This window comes from Apis laboriosa, unplaced genomic scaffold, assembly GCF_014066325.1.
Source record: "Apis laboriosa isolate Shangri-la unplaced genomic scaffold, ASM1406632v1 scaffold34_cov151, whole genome shotgun sequence".
Taxonomy (NCBI): domain Eukaryota; kingdom Metazoa; phylum Arthropoda; class Insecta; order Hymenoptera; family Apidae; genus Apis; species Apis laboriosa.
This window is the reverse complement of record NW_025222928.1, coordinates 7,514,744-7,535,602: the sequence shown is the minus strand read 5'-3', so window position 1 is coordinate 7,535,602 and position 20,859 is coordinate 7,514,744. Positions and strand designations below refer to the sequence as shown.

Sequence of the window (20,859 nt, the reverse complement as noted above, 5' to 3'; positions counted from 1 at the left end):
ATAAAAAATATATATATATATTATATATAATAAATATAAAATAATTATATATAATAATAATTATAATAATATTCGATTAATGAAAAGGAAGAGGGGAAGAGAGAAGTGTTTCTATCTAACCTTTGCTCGTAGGCTGAAGATTCAACGCCGACATTCTCACCGCCTGTTTGTCGTGAGCCGAGAGATCGGCGATCTTCGATTTGGGGTTGCAAATCGCTTGATAACCGGCGAAGAATATCTGGATGTCGGGGTCGTCGGGGGTGGTGAAGTTGGAGTGCCAGATGCCCGTCACTTGCGCAAGGCCCGTGCTCGAGAGCGGGCCCGTTTGATTGTACAAGTATTGGTTAACGTTGGTCTGGTTGAAGGTCGGGTAAAATTGCTCGGCCAACGAGTAGTCGAGGCCGAACGATTGGTGATTGTGAAGATTCTCGCCGACCCCCGGCAAATCGACCACAACGGGGATCCCCATGGATCGAAGGTGCTCCCTGGGCCCTATGCCCGACAGCATTAGCAACTGGGGCGTGTTTATCGTGCCGGCGGACAACACCACCTCCCGTTTCGCGAATACGATCCTCTTCCTCCCGTTCTGAATAGGCAGATATAAACGGGGATGAACCGATTTCGAGCGGGTCTCTCGATCTCTCCAAACTTACCACCAACACGTCCACGCCTGTCGCCCTCTTGCTCAGCGTCCTCACCCTCGTCACGGTCGCGTTCACGATCACGTGAAGATTCTTACGGTCCTCGAACGGCGTGATGAACGCTCTGGCGCTGCTCACTCGTACGCCGTTCTTGCTTATGGTTTGGGCTATGGTGAAACCGTTGATCCTATCCCCGGACAAATCCTCGGAAATTCCGAAACCCGCCTCCTCGGCCGCCCTCAGGATTTCCCAGGCGAAAGGGGGCTGGTACGGGAATCTGTCGATATTATCATTATTTTCAAACTTGTCAGTTTTCGAGGTGGTTAGAATAGAATTTTTAATAGGACCTTTCCACGTTCATGACTCCTCCGTTTCGATGGTATTTCGTGCCAACTCTGTGCAGCTCGGTGTTGTTCTCGGATTTCAGGTAATACGGCATCACCTGGAAACAGGTGACGAGTGAGAAAGGTTGGATGGGGAAGAACGTATTTGGGGAGTCCGTACTTCGTCCCAGCTCCAGCCTAGGGCGCCCTGTTCGACCCATTTCTCGTAATCTTTGGGGTGGCCACGATGATACGCCATGCCGTGGTGAACAGTCGTCCCCCCGAGGTTCTTACCTCGAGGCCAGTAGCAACTGCCTCCATTACTCATGCAGGCATGCGACTCGTTCGACGTGCGATACTTCCAATCCAGATCACCGCCTGTTTTTGCAAACCAATTTTCTTCTCTCTTTCTTTTTTCTCCCGACTTAATGCATCCCCCCCCCTCCCCCGTAAAATTAATTACCGAGATAAAGCTGAAGATTGCTAGGTATCTCAGCCCCCGCCGGCTCATCCGGGCCTGCCTCCAGTAGGAGAACTTTCCAATTTGAAACTTCGCTCAGTCTTCCAGCCACCACCGCCCCCGCAGCCCCGCCTGTATTGAAACGCGATTGTTGACGTACATTTTAATACCCGTGGCAAACTCGTGCCAACTTTCTTGAAATTTCTGAAAGCGGCGCCGACCTCGAAATCCGCGAGGAGATCCGGAAAGGAAGATTGATCCGATTTTCCTCGATCCCTTTACCTTTAATTCGACAACTTACCACCGACCACGATGAAATCGTAGCTGAGATCGGGTATCCTCGAGGAGTGGACGCGGTGGCACGGCTCGCCGATCACAGGGCTCGTGGCGACGAAGAAATTGAGAAGGGCGAGGAACAGTTCCCCGTTGCTCGCCGAGCAAACGTCGGTGAGCTGGGGCCCGCCGAGGAAAGGCGTCGTGCAGGGCAGCGAGGACAAGGCGTCGCTGTACAACGAGTCTATAACGTTCGCCTGAAAGAAGAATTATTCCGCGTTGGGGAACAACGATCATCTCCGTTTCTTTCTCCCCTTCGACGTGGGTAAAGGATTGGATAAAAATGGAATCTAGAATCAGAATGGAAAATTGTTCAACGTACCATGTTGCGAAAAGAAGCGATTGCGCGCACACAGACGCAAAAACCATGCACGGCGGGCTTTGGTCTGCTCGACTGAGCCTCGTATCCCTCGAAATCCCCTTCTTATAGCCCCCTTTTTCTCCAACGATTGATGATGAGGCGGCCGCGATAAACACGATAAAAAAAAAAAAAAGTTTTGAAAACGGATCCGCGAAACAAATGAAGCGATCCATTTTAATAAATTATTACTCGCGGAAATTGCGGAAGGAAAAAGTTAAAAAATCATTGCGTCGACGTTTGCTATCTGACGTCCCGTCGTATTGATGGATTGCGTCGAAATTCGCCGGAAGGAAATGATCGATGATCGGTAAATCGCCGCCCGGTAAAATATTATTTCAACCGTGGTAATATTTCATTTCCATTTATACCTCAACTATCCCTCGATTGTTAAATATGCCATTAAAATGTCCCGTCTTATCGCGAGATAAGATAAGAAAAGTTTGAGAATCTCGCACGCGCGTTTTAAAATTTTTTAAATTTAATACACACGTATATATATATACATATATATGAAGATGCCTCGAGACGGTGTGTTATTCTTAATGTCCCAAATATACGCGTTAAGAGATTTGTAATCCTGATTGATGGCTCGTTATTCTACTATAATCACGGCGTATCCGTTTAAATCGTATCTCGAGGCTGTGCCAATTTCGGTTATATACTCCGGTTGCGTATTAAATTAAGGGAGCTAGGAAACCTGTCGCACGAAGAAGAATTCGTTATTCAGACATTAAGGAGTTAAATTACGTATCCTCTCCCTAATATTCCATTTTGCATCCTGAGCGGATGTATCCACGGATACCATCCCTACTTTTTGCAAATAAAATATATACTATGTTTTAATCCAATTTAAAATTTAAAGAAATTGGATATACAAACGATAAGAGGAGGGAACGCGAAATCGTGAGAATTCGCAACAAAAGAGAACACGTGGGAATAAGTTTCGCGCGTGCAACGTGTGGAGGGGGGTTTCTCACGTTTGTACGTTTTGCAAAAGTCGATTCTTTTCTCTTCCTTTTTTTTTTTTTTTTTCTAAATAAATATCGCTTTGAAAAATTACGCTTCGCCGTTTCTCTTCTCTAATTGTCGCAAAAACGTGAACGTCGTTGCACGCTCGAATATACGGATAGGATATAAATGAATAAATATAAACGTGTTGGGACAAGTTAGAGATATATATATATATATATAATTCAATTTATTGATCCGCATTTATATAGTGGCAATTTACATTTCTTTGGTTTCGACGTACACGACGACGTTTATCTAATAAAGAAGAAGATAATCAAATATACGAACGAGCCGAGCGCGATAAAAGTCATAACGGGTTTTCACGTGTATAATAATAATAATAATAACAATAATAATAATAATAATGATGATAATAATAATAATGATAATAATAATAATAATAATAATAATAATAATAAAAAGAAAGGAAAAGAATCTACGCGTTCTTGGCACGGATGGGAAAATATCGACAGAGGCTAAGAAATTCAAACGGATGGAGAAGCGTTCGTTTAGAAAAAATATTGGACATCAAATTTTCGACATACCACGTCGATCCGGCTAACGAAGAGAGCGTAAACGAAAGCTGCGATGCAAATATCCTGTGCGAACCGGAAGGTTAAAACCCGGTTCGGACTAGAGATCGAGTCAAGGGTCTTGGTCTACCAGTCACCCTGGTCCCAGTCGATGTATTTGATCCCCCAAAGCAATAGATCCAACGAGTTGTCGATCGTGGGATGGGAACTACTAGGAAATATGGCAAATATTTGACTATCTAAATTGACTATCGCCTCCCGACCGCCCTTTTTTTCAGTTTTTCCACGGATGGGAAGAAGCATGCCCGTACCATTTTGACGGCGCACCACCCCAATCGGACTTGACGAAAGCGGCTGCCCTCTCGCCGATCATGATCGCTGGAGCGGCCGTGTTCCCGGACGTCACCTTTCCAAAATCGAAAAAGAAAAAAATTTCTCTCCCCATTACAACGGACAACAATTCTTTTTGAAGAAAAATTTGAAGGAAAGATATATTTTATATACTCGAGGCATGATGGACGTGTCAGCTACGCGCAACCCTCTGATGCCGTGCACCCTCAGCTTCGGATCAACCACCGCCATTCGGTCGGTGGCAGGGCCCATTTTACACGATCCGGCCTGATGATTCTCCGGCCCCGTGTCCTGGCGCACGGCGCACCTCCAGTAATCGTTGCTTAGGTACGGGTGTCGGGAGCAGGCCTCGAGGGCGGGGTTGCCAAGCGTCATGTTGTACTTGGCCAACGCGCTAGTGTTGCTCAGCGACAAGGCTATCCGAATCCCGTGGAGGAGGACGGCCTCGTCCATCGGGTCGCTCAAGTAATTCCCGTGAATTATCGGTTTCGCGAAGGGATCGTTGCTGGCCAGTCGAAGAGTACCTGGAAGAATGGCGTCCCCCGAAAAACTCGATTATTATTATTATCATCATCATCATCATCATCATCATCATCATCGTCATCATCATCGTACCTCGGCTGCGGGGGTGAAGATTCGTGGGCGAGATGCTGATGTGACGGCCGCCGTTGTCCATCAAGGCTCCGACGAGGCCTGTCGTAGCGCAAGCCGCCTGATAACCGCCGAAGAAGATTTGAAGGTCGGGGTCGTCCTGGCTCGTGTATATCGAGGACACGATTCCCGTGAGTTGGGACAAACCGGTCGAGGCGATGGGTCCCCTCGTGAACGCGACGTATTCCAAGACCGAGGGCCAGTTCAGGTCGAACTCGTTAGGACGGTCTATGGTGAACGGCAACGTGAACGAGACGTGGTTGTGCAGATTCTCACCGACCCCTATATAAAAAAAATTATTATTAATTAGAAATGCGGATTATTAAGAGTACGTTTGTAAGGGCGAAACTGATCGCTGACCTGGAAGATCGTGGACCACGCTCACGTTCACGGCCGCCAAATGCTCCTTGGGCCCGATCCCGGAGAGAAGTAAGATCTGAGGGGAGTTGACGGCCCCGCCGGAAACGATTATTTCCCGCGAGGCGCGTGCGACGCGAAGTTCACCGTTCTGAGAATGCAAATTGCGGAAAATAGGAATAATTTGATAAATGAGAATAAAGGAAGAGGGAGAATCGGTCGTATTTGATTTTAACGGAAAAATTTCTTGTCAGTATCGTGTGTGTGTAATTATAGGTTGCAATTATAGGTCCCGTTGTCGATGGCTAATGACGAATGGATAGGCAGAATGATATTAGCGGTGGTGTTTGGCGCAATTTATCATTTACCTTGTAATATTGCACGCCAACCGCCTTCCTCTCCTTCAACAGGATCCTCGTCACGGTGGCGTTGGTAACGACTTGTAAATTCCTCCTGTTGCGGAACGGGCGGAGGAAAGCGGTGGCGGCGCTGCGCCGGACACCGTCTTTGCTCATCATTTGAGCGACCGTGAATCCGGTGAATTGATCGCCGTTCAACTCCTCGGGGATCGGGTATCCCAGCTCGGCCGCAGCGGCGAGTATATCGTTGGAAATGTCCGGCCTCCAAGAAAATCTCTCGACGTTGAGCAATCCCCCGGTCGAGTGATATTTCCGCCCGACACGATTGATCTCCGTGTTATTCTCCGAGCACATGAAATACGGCAGGACCTATTTTACAGGAGAGGGGAAAGGAAAAAAGAAAAAAACGGAAAGAAAAGTGTGTCGCGTTAAGTTGCCCCCTGTGGAATTATTATTAAGGTGAATCAGACTGACGGATTGGTAAATCGTTAGCTACACGCGATCCGCTTTGTCGCAACTCGTTCTTTTTTATAAATCCACAGCGTTCGTGTAAGAGAAAAAAAATTGTACACGAGAATATGCGTACGTTTCGAGAAATCTTTCGTAACTTTTAATTTCTATTTCTATTTCCCTCGTTTTAATTCCATTCAGTCTTGGAAATATTAACAATTTTGAGCTTACGTCCTGCCACGACCATCCATCATTGCCCATCGCCGCCCAGTTGTCGTAATCCTTGGGATGACCCCGCGTATACATCATGCCGTTGTGACTCGAGGTGCCTCCGAGGTTTTTACCACGTGGCCAGAAACACGAGCCGCCCGAGGACAGGCAGGCGTTCTTCTCGTTCGTCGTCCTATAACCCCAATCGATATCGCTTCCTGTTCCAAATCAACCATCTTCTTAATTTCTGTTCTGCCACTTTTACGGTCGAACGTACGTAGAGACATACGCTAGACGTACCTAGAAACATGGCCACCATGCTGGGAAGATCCGTACCAGGCGGCTCGTCCGGGCCAGCCTCGAGCAACAAAACTTTCCATTCCGGTTGCTCGCTCAATCTAGACGCCACCACGGAACCAGCTGTTCCTCCTAAAAAGGAGAAACGAGTGACCAAACGATTTATTACGAAATCGAAACAATAACAACAACAACAACGAGAACATACGATGAGAATGAAAAGTCTGAAACGAAGCGAATCAACGCGGCGGGCAAATCATCAACAGGCTAGAAAGTGGTTCGACGAGGCCTTGACCGTGGCAAACTGGCAACACCGACGAGGTAAAAGTAATTATACCGTGCGTGTAGTATGTTTATATATATATATATATATATATATCCGCGATGCTTTGGTACGCGGAACGTGTTTCGCCTTCGCTTACACGTGACACGTGTATCCGTGTATCCGTGCGTAATAAAGAGAGAAACCGAAAGAGCGAGAAAATACGAAAACATAGGTCCGTGTATAGTTTCTTCTTCGAAAATGGAATATTTCGTTTGTCGGACAAATCGAAAGAAGACGGGTAGAGTATTATTTTCTTTTTTTCGATATATATTGTCGAAATTGATTAGATATTTTTTTCACTTATCGACGAGTACGATGTTACTCGAGGAAATAAACGATATTCGATTATCAAAGTTGTGCGCGTCGATCGTTCCAGAAAGCGATAAAATTGGAGAAAAACGAGCAATTTGTATTGCACGGTTTATATTTCACGGAGAGTATCAACTCGGGCCTGAAATAAATAACGGGAAGAGACAAATAAATTGAGCTATTTGTACGCGTGCGCTCCGCTTTAAGGAGTACACCGGTGTTAATATTCCTATCCGAATGACATGCAAATGTTGCAACGTTATCTTTCAGTTTTATCGAAAGCGTGTAGCAACGCGACGGGTCTGTTTAGTCTCGCGTTGCGGGCGCGAGATATTTATGAGACGTAGCTAATTATGAGGCCACGCTTCGGAAGATTAATACGTGAAGCTTTGCTTGTTGCGGAATAATATCGGGCTCATCGTTGCTGTTCGAAGTAATTAACAACACGCTCGTGGCGTTTAATATTAATTAACCGTGGCGGTATTTCGTCCCGCAGCTTTTCCACCGGCTCGATCCTTCGCGACAGATTTACGCGATTTATCCGCAATTTCCAAATCCCAAATTCCTGGGAAAAATTCGAAAAAACTCTCGTTTTTATTCTCGATCCAACTCTCTCGATAAAACAGATATCGACTCGATCGATCGAAAACCTTGCCGTGAACATTCGAATCGCGGATCCAGGTTAACCAGGATAATTAGTTCCTCGTTTAATCGGATTGTCCATCGATGGAATCGAGAGAAGAGATAGCGGACACCGGTTATCGGGGGAACGAGGTTGTTCGGTCGTGCGCAATAGCGCAGAAAATAAGCCGTTTCGAATCGCCATCCGCTCGTTATTGCTCTTGCCCCACTTTCTTGCATTCTCGAGAAGAGGAAAAAGTAGCGGTCGCGACTGTACCGGCTGTGACATCGGTCTATCGCGCCTAGACTCCCCTCCCCTCCCAAGAAACGGCGAAAACGCGAAACGCGAAGGAACAGATGGGACAAAAGAAGAAGAAGAAGAAGAAGAAGAAGAAGAAGAAGGTATCGAATATCGATCCCTTCGAAAGAAGCAGATTCCGAGGCGAAGAGAGCCCCGTTCCCTTTACATACCGGAGAGATCCTGCTTTTGTTTTTCTCTGCGTTTCGCCGGTGGCGTTCCCCCCTCCCTTCCCTCTCCCGGCAATGCCATTTCCCGCAAAACCGGACCACCGGATTGCCGTCACAACGGAATCGGAGAGATCAACGGGTGAAAATCAGGTTCTTGCAAGAAACGTTCCATAACTCGGTTGCGTAACCATCGCCAACGATATCGATCCATCGGATGGAGGGGAGGGGGACTCGTCGATGAATCCCTCGATCTCCTTACGACTTCCACGCTCGGTCTTACGGCGGAGCGCTCGAATCCTTCGCTCGACTCGACTTTAGCCACGACTTTATTTACATTCCATCGCCGTTTCTACCTACCGCTCCGTTGTTTGTCTACCGCTCGCCTACCAATCTCCCCTCCTACGCCACCGTTCATTTTCTTTCCTTCTTTTTGATATATCTCTTAAGGATTCCCTATCACGAAGGGGACGAACGGAAGAGCGTGCGTGCGTGTGAGATAACGTTCGATCGGAATTTAGGATCCGCAGAGTGTGACTCGGAAATTTCACACCAATCTGCGCGTGGCCGTGCATCGATGCCCGGGGATGAGAAGGAAGGCGGGAAAAAAGAGAGAGGGAGAGAGAGAGAGAGAAAAGTGTCACCGGGAAAATAACATTTTCATCGCGCGATACGTTGAATATTCGGCGAGATTATGGAAATAACGGGGCCGGCCGGCTATTATAAAATATTTTCGCGGCATCCGGCATATTTTATCATAATTGCCGCGCGCGTTACGTGTTCGTGATCCTTTTTACCGATCCGGTAACCGGATAATATCTTCTTCCCCGCCTTTAATCACGCCCTGAAAGGGATCGCGATTTACGTAACGGAAGCAATAACGCGGTTTTCCGCATCACACCTCGTCGAGATCCCTCTGCCGTTTTTGGGAGGGATGGAAGATCGGCTCGTTGTCGTCGTCGAGCTACGCGATCGCGAACGTTGCCGATTCGAATATCCCTATATATATATATATATATATATATATATATAAATTTAACGATTTAATTCATTCGATAATATAGGTTGAAACAATTGCAAAGACAATGTTTTTCTTTTCCTCTTTTTACACGGAGCCAGGCTCTCGAACGACGGTTAAGTTTCCGCTACGAAATCGATTCTTTCCTCGATCCGCTCTCCTCGACTTTCTCGAGAATAATAAAACTTTCTCGAAATTTAATAATCTAATGTGACCGCAATGCAATACACCATGAATAGCAAGTGCGAGAAGGGTACTCGTATGATCGAGAGATGGATAGGGGATTACGAATCGAAAATGATATTAATAATAACGCGGTAATCGATGGGGCCGAGTGAACAACAGTTTAGTATTAATAATCCGTGTGAACGAACGCGATCTCTCGAATCGCTCCCGCGATAATCGGCGAATTACTATCACAGTCATCGCCGATGTCATTCTGCGTGGGATATAATTTTGTTCCGTGGGTGGATGAATAAATAAATAAATAAATAAATAAATAAATAAATAAATAAATAGGAGGAGGCGAGTGAAACGAGCGATTCGAAATTCGAGGCGACTCTTCCACCCGTTTAGAAACAAGAGGAGGAGGAGGAGGAGGAGGGGAGAAACGTTTAAACCGCGTCCGAGTCAAATATGATTATTTCGCTTTGCTCTCCCTCCCCTCTCCCTCCATCACCGTTTCTGGATGCGATTCGCCACGCTCGAACGAGTCCCTCGACTTTTCGTCACCCTCCCTCGACGCCATTGCGACACCTCCCCCCCTCCCCTTCGGCCACCAGTTTTTCCACCGGTTAGTCTTTGTTTCGCGTTTCTGCGTTTCCGGCCTTCGAACAATTCCCCCCTCCCCCCTTTTTTTCGTTCGAATCCCCGTGCGAACGAAATTGCGAAATTCGTTCGTTGCTCGTTGCTCGTCGGCTGGAACGAAACGCGATACGAAGCGCGGTTGTTTATCTTTCGGATAAACGGTATAACGATTTTTATAGAAAATAATATAATTATACGATTTCGCGCGTTTCTCCCGCGAATCTAGGGATTCGATCGTTTGATCGTTGTGAATATCGAATATTTTTCGTTGGAAAAATATAAAAGAAAAAACGGTATTTTCGATTTCGAAATTTTTTATCGGATGGAGAACGCGAAGGAAGAGGGACCGAATGAAAGAGGAGGATATTTCTCTCCCCCCCTCAGTTTCATCCTCTTTAAAGTTCGGGCGGAGTCACGTTCGAGTCGGTCACTTTGAAAATCGGCAAGAAACTATACAGTTCGCTATGCATACTTTTCCCCATTAATTCGATCACGTTGTTAAATACGAAACTTCTTACGTCATTTATAAACGCAACAATAACCTTTTGATAACCTGAGGATACGAATATAATAAGAAAGAAACCGTTTTTCGATCTCGAAACGATACGGATTGAAGAGCGTTTGCATTCGATGGAAATTCGAGGGAAAAAGTCCCGTCCGCTCTCTCTTTGCGAAACAACCGAGTAATAGCACAGAGCGATCGAAGCAAGCGCCGCCGATACTTGTTTCGATTTATGGTTTCATCCTGTCCTCGCGCATCGAAAGTTTCTCGAACCTTAATCGAGGCTCGATCAAGAGTGAACGTATTACGCGAACGAATCTTTCCTTCTTTCGAGGAGAATCGGATAACTTTCCAATTGTGAGCGATTAACGATCCAATTGATGAGCGTGCGAATAACGGAATAACGATCGGGAAAGGAAAAAGGCTCTTGGTCTCTTTCACCTATTTTCGAACCATCTCTCGATCGATTTCCAACGATTTCGCTCTCGATGCGCATCGCGAATATTACAAAACAAAAAAGTTCAATTAACGGGTGTTCAGATAATGAACGATCGTTACGCGAGCGTTACGCGATAATAACAAACGTTCCTTCGTTATAATTTGTTATTATAATATCGCGTTGCGTGCAAACGACGAGAAAGCGAGTATATCCTTAATAGACCCCGTTCAATGCACGTTTATATTATCGAGAGAGAGAGAGAGAGAGAGAGAGAGAGAGAGAGAGAGAGAACGGCGAAAGCTACTGATATCTCGATTAAAATGCACGATCGAAATCGAAATGATCGGTTTGTACTCACCGCCAACCACGATGAAATCGTAATAATATTCGGCAGGTTCCACGGGTTTGAATCGTTCGCACAGCAGCGAGATCTCCTCCTTGGCGAGTACGAACGTGTTCAACAGGCTCATGAACGTCAAAAATTGCGATCCCGGGCACACCTGCGCGAGGCTCGGCCCCAGATTCGGATCCGGGCAGCTCGGCGAGATTGACAGGTTGTACGACATTCTATGAAGCACGTACGGGAAAAAAAAAAAAAGAGAAAGAAAAAACGGGTTATTTCGAGGATCGATTCTCGAGAGAGAAGTGTAATCGAGAGAATTGGGGAGGGAAACGTTCCGATTTGATCGGAAGGCAGGCGTCTCGTTCGACTTTTCGCCGATAATTGTCGCAAAAATTGTCGCGGTATGTTAATTAATAGACGCGCCGAAATCACCTTGAAGTCACGTGTTTCAAATTGACGTAGAAAAAATACGCGTATGCGTATGCCAAAAGATTAGATCTTCGTTCGTTTCGACACGCGAGTTGTACGTTATTTAAAGAATTCGACGAAAACGTTTTTTCGATATCGATCGTCGTTATGGTAATTGCAATGTACAAGTTACGTAATTATTCGACATAACAAAATAATCATATAAATATAAATTGCTGAAAAAATTACGCAGTTATGCGGGAAACGATAATTTATTATCGTTGAGGAATTTTATTATTTTTCGTAACATGAAACTTTTGTAGGGAATTTATATTTCGATTTATTTATTTTTCTTCTTTTTTTGCCGAAGGTCACGCTCAACGCGTCACACGACCTCGAACGTCGCGGATCAATCCGAACCTTTAACCGTCTGCCTTGTTTTTCCCTTGTTTTATTATATTATATCGTTTGTCATCCGCGGCGAGAGAGATCTATGGCATCGCGTTGAAATCGGATCGGCATTAATTAACGGGGCGAGGGGAATTAATGCGGATCTAACTAACCGGGCCGCGTTAATTAATTTTAGTTCTAATTAGCGCGGTTGAATTTTTCGCGTGTTTAACATCGCGCGAATTAACGCGGGGAAGAGACAAAAAAATATCGCGATTAAAGTACATTTTCATAACGCAAAAAAAAAACGATTATTTTTATCGTTCCTCCTTTAGCTCGAATCTAATAGCTCAATTATATTTAATATCCTATTGTTTCCGTCACGACGAATCGTATACACGACTTTTTTTCCCCCCCTTTCTTCCCATTACACTTTTTTTCCGAACGAACGAACGAACGAACGAAGGAACGATTGAACGACGCTCCATAGATAAGCATTATGCCAATTATCCACCGACCGTTGGAATCGTTTCGAATTTCACTTCCCTCGAGCTCCACTATTACGTTGTACCTTAAATCCCGTTGACAATTATTAGTTGAGGCAACGACGACTCGTGTCGGGATCGGGACGGGATGAGAAAACGAACGCGGCACGACGAGATACGCGTGACACGATGAAAGCTCGCACGTGCCACTCGGCCTCGTATCTTTATACGAGGTATAGGTGTAACTGTAATACCTCTCACCGTACAACCTCTCTTTATAATTCGTCTCCCACCTCGTCCTTTCGTCTTTTCCCCGTCCGAGGCAAGCGAATCGCCTCCTCCGGAAAAATCTACGCGTTCATTTTTCGACGACTCTTCTCTGATTCAATCGCGTAATTTCCGACCAACTTTGAGTTACGGAGTTGCGATCGTTATCGCGCGTGTTAATCTTTTCTCCTCCTCCTCCTTCTCCTCTTCCTCCTCCTTTGTTTCGTTTGTCCCGTAACCGCAATCGTTTATCTTCAACCGTTCTTTTTCTCTTTTCTTTCTTTCTTTCTTTCTTTCTTTCTTTCTTTCTTTCTTTCTTTCTTTCTTTCTTTTTTTAAATACCATTTCGCTAATTGTCCCACCTTTGATCTTTCAAACCGGAGGAGAATCGTTAAAACCGGTGCTCGACGCCGTTTTTTCTTTTTTTTCTTTTNTTTTTTTTTTTTTTTTTTTTTTTTTTTTTTGCAGAGCGGGTGGCCTCCGCCCTTTGTAGCGCTCCAGTTTTTTAGAATTAACCGCATGTCGGATACCTGTTTAATTGCTCGAGGTTATTCTAAAGATTAGTTGACAGTTTGTTTCTGCTAAACAAACTCGTCGCGCGGCCTGGGTCACCAGGCCGACTTGCCCGGTGGAAACTCGATTTTAAAACAACCGTTTGTTCGTGTTGTTTCAACCACGGTATACACATATTTTTTATTTTTTTTTTTATTTTTCATTTTTTCTTTTTCCCTTTTTTTCTCCCTCCCTCCCTCGTTTCGTTTTCGAGTTGACGGAGACGCGCCACGCGCTCACAAAGCGAGATATTTCTCGACGTTTTCGTATAGAGGCGGTCGGTTAACCCGGTGAAACGATTCGGTGCCCGCAATGAAATTATTAACGGGGGCGAACATTGTCCACGTAAACGGCAACCTGTGCGCGTCCAGCATGTTAATAAACCGTGAATCTCTGGGTATTATTTCGTAGCAGTCGCGGCTAGAATATAATAACGCGCGGCGAACGAGTACACACGGACCGATAATAGCGTCCCACTTAGCCGCCGCCGGATCCGAATTCACCGGCCGCGGATCGACGCGACACCGGATACGCATTTTCGTGTGCGCGTACGTACTCCCCTCGCTGACTCTTCTCTCCCGCTTCTGTGAACCCTACCGACCCACACCGCCGCGTTGTAACACGATGAAAACGGCCATTATCGAATTTACACAGAGCCGATTTCGCCGCGAATATGTATCGGTTCGCCTTGTTCAAACGATTCGTACATCTCGATTCGTATATACGACGGGCGCGCTATACACGTTTCTCTGTCTCTCTTTTTATTCGATGTACAAGAGATTCCTATAACTTTTATTATGGATGAAAGTCGACGATAAGTCGGTCGAGAAAGATTAATTTACATCGGCATTCGACAGTCCATATATTTCACGCTTTCTTATTTATCGTATCAAAATCCATTTCCGAAAATATGAAAATATGTATATATATATATATATTTATTCGATTCGATTCGATCCTTCAATTGAATGAGATGGGTTAGATATCTAATACAAGGATTTTGTTTTAAAACTGGCAATCGGTTTTAGAGATTTTCTCTCGTTCTCGGATCAGCGACCGCTAATTTTAGCGGTTAACAACCGAGTCCGTGAAACTTTGCGCATAATCTTGCGTTGACGAAGCGACCTCCGAGAGCGAATCCTCGTCGTGGATCCGTGAATTCGTGCATTGTTCGGATGCACGTTGCGCACAGTTGGTCGAGCAAAAATCATATTTTCGCGGCGCAAACTCGGCGCACAATGGGACTTCCGGCCTTTTTTCCCCCTCCCCCTCCACGGACGCAGCGCGGCCAACGTCTCCAATAAATTTTATCTTACGCGTTTTTTGGTCGCCGAAAAACGAGATACGGCGGGTGGGGAGGGGGGGGGCGGAGAGGGGAGGGAAGCTGAACTCTGCTCGACCACTCTCGAAACTGCTCGTCACCGTAATTTATTATTAGAAAGTTTCGTTTTTGCGTTCTCTGGCGTTGCCAATGACACACTACGTCCCCGCCTCCTAGTTATAATTCCCGTAATAACATCGTAGTATTTTTACTCGACCGAGTAAAAGGATATAATAGAATCGAAATTTCTTCGATGCAACCGGATGTTATTCGTTATTCGAGACAAAGTCGAGGAATCGACCAATCGTTGCGTAATATCGTTCGTTGATCTTTGGACAACGATGATTCTCTCTCTCTCTCTCTCTCTTTCATTTTTGCAGAATCCTCGCGTATTCCACTCGATGACGATTCCGTTCGATGACCGTTCCCTCCCTTCCGGCTCGATGACGAACCGTATTTACGCAAGGTATTTCCGTCTTGTCAAACAGAAATGCGCTCCCCCATTGTGTTCTTTCCCCGGATTGCTTGTTCGGCAAACAGCGGGAATCCGTTGACGGGAATCGATACCGTATGGTTTTGCGTTTCCATTCGAACAATAATCATCTCGTCTCTCCCTCCCTCCCCCTCTTTCGAGCATCCGCGAATGACGCACGGATGCGTCGCCTTCCTTCGATCAAGATCCGCCGGGTAAATATAATTAATCGCGACGATCCCAAAGCTTTGCGGATTTTACCAGAAACTGGTTACATTCTGAATACATCCCGCTTTTAACGCAGATTCAACCGATAACGTTTATCGATCTCGCGATTATACCTCTCGCATTGACCTGAAAATTACCATGTTCGACGATGGCGCGTTATTATTAATCTCGATGATATTTCGAAGTGAGTTATAAAAATACTTTTCGTACGAAAGAAATAATATTTCGTCTCTCGATTCGACGAGAAGAAGAATTCGTAACGTATTTGAAGATTAGAATCTTCGATCACGTAATCGCGGTGCAAGTAAATATTCTTCGCACGAAACAAATGGTATTTCGAATCCACGTTTCGCTCTCGACCACGCACGTGAGGATTCGTAATCGTACGTATTTGAAAATTAGAATCCGGCTTCGATCTTCGACGACGTAATTACGCGTTAGTCTTGAATAATATTTCCAATTTCGAAGATCGAACTCGTCGTGTTATTATTAAACGCGATGTATGTTTTTCGTACGATCGAAACTAATGGTACTTTGAATCCTCGATTCGACCACGCACGCGAGAAGGTGGAATTCTTAATCGTACGTATTATGAAAATTAAAATCTGGTTCCGATCTTCGGCGGCGCAATTACGCGTTGGTCTCCAATAATATTTCGAATTTCGAAAATCAAACGCGACTCGCCGTGTTATTATTAAGCGCGACGTACGTAAATATTTTTCGTACGATTCGAAAGTCGTATTTCGTCTCATTCTCGATCCGACCACGCACGCGAGAAGGTACAATTCTGTTCTTCCGATTTTCGACGACGTAATCTCGAATTTTAAAGATCGAACATGCGCAATTATTTTTCGTACGAAGCAAATGGTACTTTCTCGTTTCAATCACGCGCGCGTAAAATTCTATTTTTCGACGACGTAATTTCGAATTTCGAATTTCGAAGATCGAATGCGGCGTACGTAATTATTTTTCGTACGAAACAAATGGTACCTCGAATTCTTGTTTCACTTTCGATTCGACTGCAAGATGGTAAAATTCTTAATCGTACGTATTTGAAAATTAAAATTCTTTCTTCGATGTAATCTCGAATTTCGAAGACCGAACGCGACATAAGTAACGTAAGTAATTATTTTTCGTACGAAACAAATGGTACTTTGAATTCTCGTTTCACTTTCGATTTGACTATGAACGCAAGAAGATAGAATTTTTAATCGTACATATCGAGTATCTGAAAATTAATATTCTTCGACGTAATTTCGAATTTCGAAGATCGAACGCGACATATATAATTATTTTTCGTACGAAACAAATGGTACTTCGAATCCTCGTTTCACTCTCCATTCGACCACGCACGCGAGAAGATAAAATTCTTCCGATTTTCAACGACGTAATTTCGAATTTCGAAGATCGAACGCGACATATACAATTATTTTTTATACGAAACAAATGGTACTTCGAATCGTTCCATTCTCGATCCACGCACGCGAAAAGGTAAAATTGTTAATCGGACATATTTGAAAATTAAAATCTGATCTTAGACGATATAATTTTGAATTTTGAAAATCGAATGCGGCGTACATAATTATTTTTCGTACGAAACAAATGGTACTTGGAATCCTCGTTTCACTCTCCATTCGACTACGCACGCGAGAAGGTAAAATTTTTAATCGTACGTATTTAAAAATTAGAATTCGATCTTCGACGACGTAATTACGCGTTATAATAATATTAATAATATTTCGAATTTCGAAAATCAAACGCGACGTAAATATTTTTCGTACGATTCGAAAGTCGTATTTCGTCTCATTCTCGATTCGACCACGCACGCGAGAAGGTACAATTCTATTCTTCCGATTTTCGACGACGTAATCTCGAATTTTAAAGATCGAACGCGACATATATAATTATTTTACGAAACTAATGCTGCTTCGAATCCTCGTTTCACTTTCGATCCGACTGCAAGATGGTAAAATTCTTAATCGTACGTATCGAGTATTTAAAAATTAAAATTCCTTCTTCGATGTAATCTCGAATTTCGAAGATCGAACGAGATCGTACGTAATTATTTTTCGTATAAAAAAAAAGGTTTTTCGAATCCTCGTTTCTCCATTCGACCACGCACGCGAGAAGATAAAATTCTTAATCGTATTTAAAAATTAGAATTCGATCTTCGACGACGCAATTACGCGTTAGCCTTCAATAATATTTCGAAAATCAAACGCGACTCGTCGTGTTATTATTAAACGCGACTCATTCTGTTATTATTAAACGCGACGTAAATATTTTTCGTACGATCGAAACTAGTCGTATTTCGAATCCTCGTTCCATTCTCGATTCGACCACGCACGCGAGAAGGTAAAATTCTTAATCGTATATATTTGAAAATTAATATTCGTAATTTCGAATTTCGAAGATCGAACGCGATATAACTTCGAATCCTCGTTTTATTTTCGATCCAACCACGCATGCGAGAAGATGGAATTCTATTCTTTCGATTTTCGACGACGTAATCTCGAATTTCGAAGATCGAACGCGACGTACGTAATTATTTTTCGTACGAAACAAATGACTACTTTGAATCCTCGTTTCACTCTCCATTCGACCACGAACGCGAGAAGGTAAAATTCTTAATCGTATTTAAAAATTAGAATTCGTTCTTCGACGACGCAATTACGCGTTAATTTATAAATAATAAATAAATTTATATATATAAATTAAATAATAATATATAAATTAAATAATATTTCGAATTTCGAAAATCAAACGCGACGCATTGTGTTATTATTAAACGCGACGTAAATATTTTTCGTACGAAACTAGTCGTATTTCGAATCCTCGATTCGACCACGAACGCGAGAAGGTAAAATTCTTAATCGTATTTAAAAATTAAAATTCGTTCTTCGACGACGCAATTACGCGTTAATTTATAAACAATAAATAAATTTATATATATAAATTAAATAATATTTCGAATTTCGAAAATCAAACGCGACTCGTCGTGTTATTAAACGCGACGTAAATATTTTTCGTACGAAACTAGTCGTATTTCGAATCCTCGATTCGACCACGAATGCGAGAAGGTAAAATTCTTAATCGTATTTAAAAATTAAAATTCGTTCTTCGACGACGCAATTACGCGTTAATAATAATATTTCGAATTTCTAAAATCAAACGCGACTCGCCGTGTTATTATTAAACGCGACTCGTTGTGTTATTATTAAACGCGACGTAAATATTTTTCGTACGAAACTAGTCGTATTTCGAATCCTCGTTCCATTCTCGATTCGACCACGCACGCGAGAAGGTAAAATTCTTAATCGTATATATTTGAAAATTAATATTCGTACTTTGACGTAATCTCGAATTTCGAAGATCGAACGCGCGTAATTATTTTTCGCACGATCGAAACGAAGAGATATTTCCTCGAATATATCGACGAGCCTCCGAGTAGAAGACAGCATTCGTAATCGAGCATCGAGCCGCTCCTTCGCTCCTCCTCTGATCATTAATCACCAAGATAACCAATACAAGATTCGACGATACGACGATGCGCCTCTTACACACTTTTCCCCCTTTGTACTTTCGAAATTATCCGAGGACGGGGAAGGGAAGAGGGAAACGAAGAGAGGAGAATAAAACGGACAGAAGCAGCGAGCTATCTATATATCTATATATATATATATACATATAACAGGTGGACGAACGGATCTGAAAAGAGCGGAGGAAGAAAAGTTTATTTCGGGGTATTTCGATTCAAAAGGGAAAGTTGAATCTGTTGGTCGCTTTGATTTTTGAAGCGCGATCGTTTCGCTTTGCGGGGCTGGTTTTTGCCCGGCAACGAGAGCGAGCGAGAGAGAGAGAGAGAGAGCGGTCGACCACAGTTGCGCTCTCCACGGCTGTAGGCCGTATCGAGCGCTAGATACAAGTCTCATCCGTATTTTACACAGATGCTCGGCTTCAACCGGAACACGTTACGAGCATTAAGGCGAGACTCGGTTGACGCACACCCCCGGCTACTACAAACACCCCTCCATTATTTTTATTTCTTTTCCCCCTTCTCCTCCACGGAATATCTTTATGCAATTCCTCTCGTGGTTTTCGAGGGAAATCGGAAAAAATATTGTAAAAAAGGAATCATCCCCCACCCTCTTGATCACATCTCGGATAATCCGTCATCGGTGCGAATAAATAACTCAACTATTCCCTTTTACACGAGGAGGATTACGTAAATCTGCTTTGTCTCTAATAATATTTCGTTGTTTAATCACACGTGAAACACGCTCCGTGATTGGTAATTATCGTTCCGTCCGCGTGAATATGCGGAATCGTTGGTTCGAATCGATTGTGTATTTCCTCCTCCTCTTTTTCTCTTCTTCTTCTCACTTAATCGTACGATAATAATAATGGATATTCCGGTAATATTGAATCGACGAGTGGATGATGACCTATTCGACTCGACGTTTTTCTTTTTCCTTTTTATTCCAATCGATTGGATGATTCATAGGAATTATTGTACGCGAGTGGAGAAGGTGCTCGAACGTAATAAAAGACGTCCCCTCCGGTTAAGTCGCGTTTAATTCGCGCTCGAGTAAACCGAGGTATTATAATTTTCACATTTTACGTTATCCACGTTATGGACGATCGATTGGTGCGAAATAAAATGAAAGATAATCCTTTTCCTTTTCGAAACGAATTAACACAAGAAGGATCGTTGAGTTAAGAGGAATCGGTCAGTGCACGCGAAGATAGTTGCCGGACTAGCCGTTGCAAGTTCGATCTTACGATTGGCAAACTGTAACGCTCTCCCCGAGTTGGAGAGAGCTTTGCTTAAGCCGGGCTTAAATAAGCAAACTGTCGCGCGAATATGTCGTATATATATATCCCTCTCCTTCCTTGTCCATGTGCCGCGAAACTTTTTGTTGAATTCCCCCACTGGGAGAACGGAGGGAGAGGGGTATATTTCGCTTATTTTCCGCTAAAATAAAGCGCCAACTTAGCTTTCCCCGCACTGTGTTGATCTTGCGGCTCCCTCGGAAATATCCATCTACCGTAAACATTTAATAATTTTCTTCGAGAAAGTTGGAGACGTCACCGAGTCAACCGAGCCACCGTCAACTTCGTTTCCTAAAATAAACTCGGGCAAGCTCGGCGAGCGTATTACCTCGAATCGGGGGAGGATCGATTATCTTAGCCAGTGACGAACGAAGTTTTCTACCATTCCTTCCAGTGTGTGCTACAATTGTGTAATCACTCGTAAACGGGTGAGAGAGAGAGAGAGAGATTCGACCGTGATCCCATAATTTTATGAGGCCCGGGGCGGCGACATCGTTCGGCCATTGCGAAGCCCCACCCACTGCGGTAAGATTCCTACGCTCTTCTAAGTGTACTTCCTTGTATATCCTGTGGCCTCCCGCGGCATCGAGTTGCCCCATTCGCATCCGCCAATTATATTTTCCACCAACGAATAATGATGTATATCGTTGCAAGCTGCAGCCCTCTTCTTTCAGTCTCAGTTTTTCACGACCCCCTTACTTTTCAACGAGCCTATGTATCTATATATATCTATATAT

General features: G+C 43.9%; 3 protein-coding genes across 6 annotated transcripts in view; 1 reads left to right on the top strand and 2 right to left on the bottom strand.

Annotated features, from left to right (window-relative positions):
• The window catches only part of LOC122715323 (nephrin), a 220,543-nt gene that overhangs the window by 47,384 nt on the left and 152,300 nt on the right, over nucleotides 1-20,859 (top strand). The window lies entirely within an intron of this gene.
• LOC122715325 (glucose dehydrogenase [FAD, quinone]-like) lies at nucleotides 90-2,239 on the bottom strand. Its single transcript, XM_043937428.1, has 7 exons — nucleotides 2,080-2,239; nucleotides 1,726-1,954; nucleotides 1,428-1,556; nucleotides 1,146-1,342; nucleotides 989-1,083; nucleotides 654-918; nucleotides 90-586 (listed from the first exon to the last, which is right to left on the bottom strand). The coding sequence occupies exons 1-7, from the start codon at nucleotides 2,080-2,082 to the stop codon at nucleotides 116-118; spliced, it is 1,389 nt and encodes a 462-aa protein (XP_043793363.1). The 5' UTR covers nucleotides 2,083-2,239; the 3' UTR covers nucleotides 90-115.
• Nucleotides 3,300-12,665, bottom strand: LOC122715324 (glucose dehydrogenase [FAD, quinone]-like). Of its 3 annotated transcripts, none has more exons than XM_043937425.1 (10): nucleotides 12,536-12,665; nucleotides 11,182-11,390; nucleotides 6,341-6,469; nucleotides 6,062-6,258; nucleotides 5,390-5,749; nucleotides 5,025-5,172; nucleotides 4,629-4,946; nucleotides 4,167-4,537; nucleotides 3,974-4,068; nucleotides 3,300-3,873 (listed from the first exon to the last, which is right to left on the bottom strand). In XM_043937425.1, exons 2-10 carry the CDS (start codon nucleotides 11,387-11,389, stop codon nucleotides 3,789-3,791), a joined length of 1,911 nt encoding a protein of 636 aa, XP_043793360.1. In that variant the 5' UTR covers nucleotide 11,390; nucleotides 12,536-12,665; the 3' UTR covers nucleotides 3,300-3,788. The 3 variants fall into 3 exon arrangements, with proteins under 3 accessions (XP_043793360.1, XP_043793361.1, XP_043793362.1); XM_043937426.1 differs by having other exon boundaries at nucleotides 3,300-3,870; XM_043937427.1 differs by lacking the exons at nucleotides 11,182-11,390; nucleotides 12,536-12,665 and adding an exon at nucleotides 6,546-6,645.